This window comes from Sinocyclocheilus grahami, unplaced genomic scaffold (genome assembly GCF_001515645.1).
Source record: "Sinocyclocheilus grahami isolate Dianchi unplaced genomic scaffold, SAMN03320097.WGS_v1.1 scaffold113.1, whole genome shotgun sequence".
Taxonomy (NCBI): domain Eukaryota; kingdom Metazoa; phylum Chordata; class Actinopteri; order Cypriniformes; family Cyprinidae; genus Sinocyclocheilus; species Sinocyclocheilus grahami.
In genome coordinates this window covers 615,894-626,927 of record NW_015505292.1, presented here as the reverse complement: position 1 = coordinate 626,927, position 11,034 = coordinate 615,894, and the positions used below count along the sequence as shown (strand labels likewise).

Sequence of the window (11,034 nt, the reverse complement as noted above, 5' to 3'; positions counted from 1 at the left end):
TTTCTTGTGTGTGTGTGTGTGTGTGTGTGTGTGTGTGTGTGTGTTTTCTCCGCACACCTTTCTTTTTAATAATAAAAACGCATTTCAGAAAAAGAAAAGAACTCCACTTACTGTTTTGCATCATGGACGCGACGCCAGACTCCCACGTGGCCCGGTTATAGTATTCTATTAGTCATAAAGAACCAACAATAATGGTCAGTTTCACATTTTTAAATCAAGTGTATTGCAGTGCATTGTGTTTAAGACTTGTTTGCAAGAAAGTTACGGACAATAATCGTGTGGGCTGAAGCCTCACTATTTTTGCATTCATGCTGCAAAAAGTGAGAACAAAAAATACTGTCTCCACAAATACACTTATGTCCAGCGTTTAAACTTGCCTGGAAACAGAGTTGACTGTCCGCTTAAAACAATTTATAGACTCTCATCTGCTTCACTCTATTAAAATATCCCTAGGACAAAGCAAAACAATTTATTAGTACACCTATCCGTAATTATTTATTTAGCTTTATAGTTAAATCTAATATGAGCTCTTTTTTATTTAGCATTATAGCTAAATCTAATATTAGCTTCTTTTTTTAGAAGAGTGTTTTAATGACTAATAAATTGGACAATAATTAATTAGTTTTTCGGTTTAATAAAAAAACTGTGTTTATTATTGTTAAAATTATTGTTATAAGATATATGAATAAAATATATGTTATAAGTTTAATTTTTTATTCGGATAATAATAATAGTAAAATTATTATTGTTATTATTATTATACAAAATATTTTCGACCTGTACATCTGCTTTTCCCTGACCTTCATGATTAAAAAACTTCAAATGTTGTGGGCAAGGCCTACTTTTTTCCTCTCGTTCAGATACTCTGTTCTTGGTGACACACGCTGTCTACCTCGCCTGGCTGCGTTGGAAAAGTAAAGCCAGGAGGGGGTGAAGGGTCCCCGACAAAGCCCCGCTGAATTTTAACAATAGCTTTCTTTCTCCCTCTACACCAAAACCCAGAGAGTAAAACCCGGGCTCCCTAACTAGCTACACCGCTTCCAACTAAACGTACCAACAACTCTCAGAAAATACAAAGAGCTGAAGGGAGCGAGCCCCCTCCTCCTCCTCATCCTACACCCGGTCCAGCATACCCCCCTTCACCCGTAACAGCCAGTGCAGCTCACTATGACCCGGTGCCCGTTACCTCAATGCCTTTTTGTTTGTCTCGTTGCGCGAAATAGAAAAGTAATTTCTTGTTATAAGTATCTGGAGGTAATTGTGTTACTGGTATGTGTCGTTAAGGGCTGTAAAAAATGTACAACAGCGCAGTGGGGCGCTCAATTGGTAAAAGACAATTGCAATAAAGAACCCATTCAATACATTTCCCGAAAAGGAGGCCACTGAAGAAATACTCACTGCTTTGATTTTTTCCCTTCTTTTTCCTTTTTAAGTAGATGGATTGTGTGCGCGGTTTACAGTGCACAGCAACAAATAAATATATACACCAATCGCCAGTCAGCTTTGCACGTGTTTCGTGAAATAACATTTATATTTTAAAAAAGCTATATTTTACAGTATTGCTTTTTAAAATGATTTTGAACTCTTTAGATATATTCATAATTTTTGTTGAACAGCATTTCACATTTTATAAATTACAACAAATCAAACTATTTTTTTCGGATTGCAAATCCATATTTTTATGTAATGATGAATTTTTATACGAACAAAACCATTCAGTATTTCTTTCTCACGTGGGCTATTTGAGATCTTCTGCCTGCACTCATCTTTTTAGTTAATGATCTGTTTTAATAGTGCTTTCTTTAATTGACAGGCCTAATCTGCATTTTGTTCGTTCTAATGTGCGACATGAAGGCTCTTAATTAAGCACACTTATTTAAAGCCTTTGATATTCTGCGGAAAGTAGATTCTTGTGAAAGTTTAAAACGGTGCTGATTTATATTACAACAAATGCATAAAAACTACTATATGTAGCCTGTAATATCTTACAAAGTACTGACACCGTAAAATCAAAATAGAGACATAATTAGATGCATTTAATTTCACATAATGCTTAATGTAATCTTTTTATAAAACAACTCATACACATAGATTTAGATTAGAAACAAAAATAATATGCAGATAATTTCTGTGCGTTTTTAAATACAAACTTCACAACAAAATGGAGTAAATTAACTGTTAAGTTTGAAGTTGAAACGTTATTGTAATTATGCATTTTAATAGTTCGTTTGTGACAAAGAAGGCACCGTTTCCCTGACTGAACTGCAAAACACCAAGTTCACGGTGCGATTTGGTGGTGGCGCCCGGCTGAATGTGATGGTGTGATTCAACCTGACACTCCACCTCATCGGGTCATTGCGTTCCCATTTTCAGGACTGATCGCGGTCTTGGCCTACTGTGACTTTTTGCTTTCCTCTGTCATAAATAAGAACTTTGCTTGGCACAAAACTCGACATAGCTAAAGCATAAAAAGGCAAAGAGCGTCTGTGAAGATCCATGATAGAGTTTGACACCACGAGGCTGTGCAGCTTTAAGTTTTCTGTTTTAGTATCGTGCTTTTCGTTGAAAGTTTTTGTTTTGGTCAACAGTTTTTCAAGGCCATAAATAACTTAATTGTCTCTCATAATTATTATTTACAAACCACTAGTTTTTATTTATAACGTTTAAAGCCAGCGTGTACATTTAGCAATTTCCCTTGTAAGCTGTGCATATGCTTGCAGGTTACTCGAAAGTATAAAATCTCTTAACTTACCTTTTTGAGGCATAGTTCCAACAGCCTTCGTATCCTCGCTGATATATTTCGTTTACAACAAGGAGAAGACTCTGAAGTTCTAGAAAATCGTCCTCAAACAGTTTGTCTTTTATAGTTTCCAACTGATCTCGGGTGGAAAATATAAATTCCCTGCGAAGGAAACAGAGATTGACAATAAAATGGGATGTCAAGACTGCGCTAGACTGAAAAATGTGCGCTCGTGGGAGTGAGTGAGAGAGAGGGGGAAAGAGAGGGAGCGAGAGAGAGAGAGAGGGCGCGCACCTATGCTGATTGGTGATAGCACTCGTGTATTAATGTATGTGTTCCTGGTCTGTGCCTCGCCTCGCCTCCTCTCCTCTTCAGTGGCCCATTAGCTGAGCCTGACCTCTGTCATCATCTCCCAGCAAAACACTTCCTCCTGCCCCGGTGACAGAGCGGGGAACAGGGCCGAGCAAAAAGCTAGTTTTCAACCCTACTTAATCACTTCTCATAAGCATATGATTCTCTCCATATTTTCCCCCCATTGAAATGCCTGTGTGCGTTCACGTTATTGAACTCTGTGTGACTAGACACCAGGAAGTACCATGGCAATGTGTTTTTTTGGCATATAAGCATGCTTTTGGATTTACCTGTAGTGCTTCAATGGGAATTGCCATGGCAGTACTTGTTGCCAAATATTAAACAAGCTAATTTGTATATAGCCTAGGCCTGAGTAACCATATCTTAAATGTTGGCCTGTTTTATTGCTTACATTTTTACTTAACTTATTGTGTCAGTTTACGCTACTCTTGTCGATTGAAACCAGCCTAAACTTTCTCCACGTGTCATTGTTGACTTGGTGTCTGAGAATGTCATCCGCGTTTACGGCGCGCGCTCGACGATCAGTTGGGAGACCCCATACTATTTACATTAATAGCGTGATTTGTTGTCGTTTTTCAGCGGGAGAAAAAGAAACTCTGTGTCGTGGGTTGCCAAGGGGGAAATGAAAATATCATTACGTCCATGGCCGGACACTTAAACTACATTTGTTGATTGCTTGGACATTAACACACACCTCGGTAAACTCCAAAGCAACCCCTCCGCGCCTGTGTTCGAGGTTACATGCGCTGCACTCTCAGCTCGCCACTCGCAGCTTGGGGTGTTCCACCCGTTCACTGGAGTGGAATAGATTCCGGGTTGGGATACAAGAACTGGAGAGGGGAGGGGGGACGTATAGCATGGTGGGACAGCTTTAAAGAGAGACAAAATGTGTTGGGACGCACGGAGCATAAAATTAAGCTGTGGTTGCATACACTTGACTTCGTTTTGACATGTGAAAAGTGCTAAAAGTCGGAGCTCATCAATAAACTATCGCGAAAGTGAATGCGAGCTCTGACAACCATTGCATTTCCCACTATAACACAATGAGGAAACTAACGACATTGCCAAAGAGTCTGCATCGCAATGAAAGGCCGCTTGAATGGAAGTCGGATAATGAGCTGGCGCGACCGTCAAGCACTGTCATCTCGGGTCCTGCGGTGCGACCCCGCCACGCCGTTTGATATTTTCGAATAATTTCCTTCTCCTTCCCATTTAAAGTTTTGGTGGTTCCTCCGATGGTGAAAGTTCAACTTGAAATGCAACACGTTGTGCTACTGCACTGAGTTTCAAATGCTTATTTTTAGTTTTTATTGTATGTGCTAAAGGATTCCATCCTGTTTAAAATATTAGTAGCAAGCTAATTGATGGTTGTCCTTCAAATAGAGCAGTTTTAACATTACGCTTTTAAATATAATGGCTCTTCAATGTTTTTTGGAGGTTCAGCAAAGAATCTGAAGGCATCTCGATATTAGCTATGTTGTTTTGTGGCGATTAAAAAGTTATTAATGTTTCGTTAGCTTGTAGGTTTTTCAAAAAACACCTCTTTGTTTTTAATAAAGTACAAATATTTCGAGAACAAAAAAAGGTGTGTATGGAAGATTCCATAAAATTAGGCTTTAAAACTATTTAGGTTCTAATTAGAACGTTTACTTTTTAAAAAGTCACTGAAACATGCTTTATGGAAACCAAAGACTTGTTTATATCTGCTCTATCGTTAAACCGCAGCCTTTAACGATACAACCTGTTTAAAAGGCTGGTCGACATCAAATATTTGACTAGTTCCAGACTTTTCACACTGATGGACTCTTGTAGTCCTCCCATCAATTAGCACAGTTTGGATTAGCAGTCATTGGTGTTTGGTTATGAAAAAGACCCTAATCTTGTCGTTATTTCCCTCAGGCAAAATAGACGGTGCCTCACCTCTCCCTAACAGTTTTTAACTGAGAGAGAGAAAAAAAATAATAATAAGGGGCGGGGACAGGACTGAATGCAGCTGACGTCAGAGCGAGCGAGTCAGACTTGTATAGGGAGAGAGAGAGAGAGAGAGAGAGAGAGAGAGAGAGAGAGAGAGAGAGAGAGAGAGAGAGATAGAGACCCGCACTTGCCTTTAACGATACAACCTGTTTAAAAGGCTGGTCGACATCAAATATTTGACTAGTTCCAGACTTTTCACACGGATGGACTCTTGTAGTCCTCCCATCAATTAGCACAGTTTGGATTAGCAGTCATTGGTGTTTGGTTATGAAAAAGACCCTAATCTTGTCGTTATTTCCCTCAGGCAAAATAGACGGTGCCTCACCTCTCCCTAACAGTTTTTAACTGAGAGAGAAAAAAAATAATAATAAGGGGCGGGGACAGGACTGAATGCAGCTGACGTCAGAGCGAGCGAGTCAGACTTGTATAGGGAGAGAGAGAGAGAGAGAGAGAGAGAGAGAGAGAGAGAGCTGGAGATAGGCTGGCCCTTATTAAGGCAATGTGGGAAAAGTTTATCGTTATGGCCAGTGCAAGTCCCACATCCAGTCACCATGTTCTGGGGGAGGGGACCAACCAAAGTTTTTTTGGTTTGGTTGCCCACAGCGACATCGACCACCGCACTGGCAAAGGGCCCTTCTACGTAGGCTAATTCTAGGCGCCATGATCCAAAAGGAGCAAGTTACACATTGTTCCATTTCATTTAGTATAACAGACAGAAATTGTCGTGGGCTGATCATTTGAATTGTTATTTCCGTTCTGCCTTTTGCTCGTTATTGCAGAGGAGAGTACAGCAGAAATGTTATGCAGCCATAATGTTTTATTTGTATTTTATTTTAAAATTAGTTATTGAATGTGGATTTCTTTAAAGCTATGTAAAGCATATTTTATGGACTGTATAATCTTCATTCAGGGCAAAGTTTATGCATTGCAGGTCAAATGAGAGTGTTCATCTTAAAATGAATTTCTAACGACTGTGTTTTATATCAGTGCTGAATGGTGCAATTTGCATATAGTACTCTTTAAAATATTTCTTCTACAAATATTTAAATACGCAGTTGTTTTAAATACACAAATTCCGCTTTATGGGAACAATTGTATTGGGAAATGAATGTCTTTGTGTATATAAAATAGCTATTAATTTGTGGCAGTCATACATTATTTTTATTTACTATTGCTATATTAATTTTACTAGTAGTAAATATTTTTATTTTTATATAGACACTCATTTTATTCTGTAACTGGTGAAGGTATTTATAAAATAACCCATAGGTTTTCAGATTTATTTAGTTTATTTAGTCATATTAAATAAAGCTTTACTAATGTGCGGTAATGAAAACTCATATAATAATAATGAACGTTATAATAATGAAAACAAAGTTGTAACTTATTTAACTGAGTATATGTTTAAATTGTGCATACTCTTATCTGACAGATAACATTACTCATAACCATTCCTCGTGAGGATGTCCTGTTTACAAATATCTCTCAAGACCTTATAAGCCAATTCAATTAAATTGCGTTGCACAAAGCAGTTGACTGGCATGTTGTCAAAACGTGTATCAAGTAGCCTGTTGAAGAATAATAAATTGATTTCATGGAATAGTTTTGGAGGAAAAAAGTTCTGGATGGCAGTCATATTTATGGTAGGTATTGCTCGAGATTAACAGACACCTAAATGCTGTCAGCGCAACAATCTAATGGCATAACATTCGTGAAAACATGTTTTAAATCTAGAACCTTGCAAACTTACTCACCTCAATAAACGTTTTAGCCCGTTCCGCTAGTGGATCATAAGTGAGGGATTTCGTTATGAGAGGCACGTTTCCAAATGAGCGAGAGTAAAGAGTGTCTAGAGAAAACCCCTCCGGATCCGTTTCACAAAACTAGTCCCAAAGTAAATAACATCCAGTCCAACAAGCCGAAAAGGGCACCACTGGGAAAGTTGTGAGAGATTGTAAACCCCTCTGTGTGGTGGTGGAAATACTAGCCTATTTAACAGATGAAAGCAGGTCCAACTTTGGACTCTCCCTCGTGTTTCTTACGACACACGCAAACCTCGCAAGTTAACTGTGTTGTCCTGTTGAAAATACCTCTTACTTTAAACGTGGTTCGGAATAAAAAAAAAAGAAGACGTCCTCGTCTCACTATCAACTTTCTCTTAATATTAACCTCAACCTGGCAGTGATTGGCTAGAGTGACGGCCACGTCACAATTGACGCCATTCATCATTCCCCAAACCGGGAAGTTTTAGGATCTGCTGTCTGTTGTGTGCGGATTTAAGAACCTCTAAACCATACATAGCCTGTAGTTTCTTTGAGGTTCATCTCACTTTATAAATGTGTCTGTTTTAAGTTTAACATTTCAAACCATCATAAGAAGAGTGTGTGAATTAGTGAGGTATTTTGTAGCCTGTGCTTCCTTTAAAAAACATAAAGGGGCATTCTTGTTGTGAATAGGTTTATAGATTTTTTTTTTTTTTTAGAGACAGGATACAAATTACATGTAAAATCATAGAAAATGAGCAATATTGTAATTCGTTTGTGCTGTTTACAAACTGTCAACAAGAGACTGTAACCTGCGTTTACATAGGCCAACACAAAAGTGTCTCAAAACTCTGAAGTCGTCGTGTTAGCTAGTTTTACTAGCTACTAGGACTCGTTATTTATGCCAAATGACAACACAAAATACAGTTTACATCGCCTTTTGTCATGGGACCCAATGTTTGTTACATATTATTTGTCTATTGATGCAGTCGTAACATACAGAGGCTATCATTTCATTAGATGTGTGCATAAAAATATGAACATTTCGAGATGTGGCGTGTTGTTGTGTCAAGGAGCGATGCTGCCAACATAAACCTTATTAATGATTATAAAGATGATATCTTTATACAAAAGATTACGGCATATTCGTAAAAGTATGCATATTCTAAAAGGGAGAAGACAGAGATGAGAATCAAGTGCTGCCGCGGTTTAGACCCCGTGAAACCGGTGCAACCCAGCAGAGTTCTTGAGATCTCCACTGGAAACCTCACGGCCTGGCCCCGCTTATCAGGCTGTCAATAAAGCGAGATGAGGATGCTAAAGCCGGGCCAGGTGCTGTCTCTCCCTCTCTCCGCTGGCCTGCACTCCAGAGCTCGATCAGGCGTAAACTTAAATCTGTCCAGCCAGCTTTCCCTTACGCCGCCCCTCTGCTTCCAAGCGTGTGTGTGTGTGTGTGTGTGTGTGTGTGTGAATTAGAGCGAGCGAGAGAGAGACGGGAAAGCAAGGGGAGCACCCCCACCACACACACATAACCATTTTAACTTATAACGGAATATAATATATAATTCTTATCATTTCCACTGCAGGCTTTATATGGTGGAACACCAGCGAGTGTTCAAAATTCAGAAAAAATAGTTTGTTGATATTTATTTACTTTTATTATTTTAAATAAATATTATAATTTTAAAAATATAATATTATACAAATTAAAACAAACCGTTATAAATAAACTTACTGACTATTTCTGACTTCACGCTCCCGGTCACTATTTTACGATTTTATTACCTGCTGTTGTTAAAAAAGTATGTGTCTATGTGTGTGTGTGAGAGAGAGAGCGACAGAAAAAGATGCTCTACTTAAATATGAATGAAAAGTATTATGTTGGGACAGTTTGCATGAATGATCATTAAATAAGCGACAGGGCTTTTTCTGCTCTGAAGAAACATTTTCTTGATATTAAAGCCAATGTTATGTTTCTGGATTTTGTGCTTTTCTATTAATTAGTAGCCAATCAAAGCAAAAGCTCTTTCGACCCCCCCCACAAAAAAAGAAAAAACCCCACAGAATCACTAGTGTGGATAATTTATCCGTAGCAAGAGCTTTCCCGACTTGTGAAAACACCTGACAAAATATTTATGGCACTAATCGTGATTTTGTTAGAGGTGGATTTTTGGTGATTATGAAGTAATGTAATAAGCATGCTTGTGTGTGTATGGTTTTATTTTGTTCAGGCGACATTAGTTGAATTCCCTCGGGGTGTTTGGATGTAGTTTGCTCCAAGTCGACAGTCACGTCCTGTATGTTATAAATTCATTTTTGCTCAACACTACATGGCTGAGTTCGATAATCAGTGTATTTAAAGGCGCGTCAAGCGGAAAGACCATTGATTATTTTCATCTAATCCCGACCTGTTTGCAGAAGCCGCTGTGTTTGTGTGCAAAAATACGTTTCGTTATCTTCATTAAGACTCACCGCGGCATTCAGAGGCAGAAAGATGAAGCCTGTGCGCAATAAAATCAACAATTGTACCTCAGTCAAAAGAGAGCTCAGACTATGAGATTAGATATTGACAGGGTCCAGTAGCGTAAAGCGAAGACTGACACCTGCCTCATAGTCGATGCATAGTACAACAAAATTATATGAATGGATCGAGCACGTTTGTCATTTTCTTGTCAAGAAAAAAGGACCTGCATGACCGCCATTAACGGAGTAATTGACTTTTTTTTTAACCTGCACACACACAAATTGTTTTTATATCAGGGCATTTTGACTGGCCAGGTATGCTTTACCTCGCTCTCTCTCTCTCGCTCTCTCTCTCACACACACACACATAATATATGATTAGATGCATGGCATATGATCAAAGTTCCTGTATATTGCTTACAGGTTACTGCATGAAAATGAAAAGTAAAAATCATTTGGAATCTATTTTGTTGTGTTAAATGGCAAATGCATGCATGAAATAAACATTTCTTGCGTGCTTAAAATAATTTTCTTCTGTCTAAAATGATAAAATGTCAGTTTTAGTGTGTTTTTTTTACTCTGTTACCCATAATATTCATTGTCTACAGACAGTAAAATTATATAAGTAAAAAATTCTCCAACTGTATGGATGAGAATGAAGACCCCTAATGAAAATGAATTTGAGTCCATTTTACTCAAAACATAGCCCATCAACCTCAAAGTCGCACATTAAGATTATCAAACGACTTGGAGGGGATTGTCTCTTGCAGATAGTGGACAGTGATGTAAAACATCACAAAATTGAGTCATGACTAAATGATGAGTGCAGACTATTCATTCCAAAATTCCACTCCATAAATGGACAAATCCAGTGTTCTTTGTGATCAGTTAGGGCAGACATATGCCGCGTGGCTCTGGAAAAACTGCTTTCTCCTCAGATAATCCTGCTCATCATGAGGGGAGCTGCCATAATCATTAACGGTTCTGCACTGTTGGTTTTATATCCAGTTCTGTGCATTTGTTTCTTTGTTAAAATATTAATTTGACCCTAGTTGCCCTCTTAAAAAAATTATGGAGTATGAATACATAAAAGGAAAAAAGAAAACGGGCCAATTTGTCAAACAAAAATTGCATTTCTGATGAGTTTGAATTAAATGTAGACATTTTTTTTTGTCTTTCCAAAACATTGTTTGTTATAAGTCAATGTGTCTTGATTTCTAAATATCTTTCCATGTAATTGCTATTGATGGACAGCTTATGCATTGCATCTAATCAAAGTTTTGTTCATAGAGACAATGAAAGCACATAAAGGCCTCTGAACTTGGAAACCACCCAAGTTCAAAAGCTACTGAGAGCAGAGAAATATGCACAGTGTCATAAATGCATTTTTTTAAATCCTGCTCCCAGATATAATTGCAAGGAAATGTATGTCTCATATGGTTTCTTCTCATGGTTGTGCAAAGGTTGAACTTAAATATTCTACATTTTATATCAGTGTTGAAAGCTATTTGTAGTTTCACCATTTCTTTAACCAAGAACTTGGATTTTTCCTGATCTATAAGCACCAGGCTAATTTATTAGCTTTATTTCAGGTTCTAAGCATACACTGTCCTATTAAAGTATATCAAATTATATTGTAGATATTGCTCTGCCCATTCCTCTAAATTAGGCCCACGCAGTGGCAGAGTAAGCAATGTAAAGCAAGACATCAAGCGGCGAATT

At 38.0% G+C, this 11,034-nt stretch overlaps 1 protein-coding gene across 5 annotated transcripts in view; it reads right to left on the bottom strand.

The window, feature by feature from the left end:
* The window catches only part of LOC107589163 (paired box protein Pax-6-like), a 21,293-nt gene extending 14,037 nt beyond the window's left edge, over positions 1–7,256 (bottom strand). For 3 of the 5 annotated variants that reach the window (XM_016277516.1, XM_016277514.1, XM_016277517.1), the window contains exons 1-2: positions 2,753–2,969; positions 112–165 (exon numbers count right to left, since the gene is read on the bottom strand). In XM_016277516.1, coding sequence (XP_016133002.1) covers positions 112–165; positions 2,753–2,765 — 67 coding nt within the window. In that variant the 5' untranslated portion in view covers positions 2,766–2,969. Of the gene's footprint in view, positions 1–111; positions 166–377; positions 450–2,752; positions 2,970–6,840 lie in introns of those variants that run through there. The other 2 variants (XM_016277515.1, XM_016277519.1) reach the window with 2 other exon arrangements.
* Positions 7,257–11,034: the final 3,778 nt, after the last annotated feature.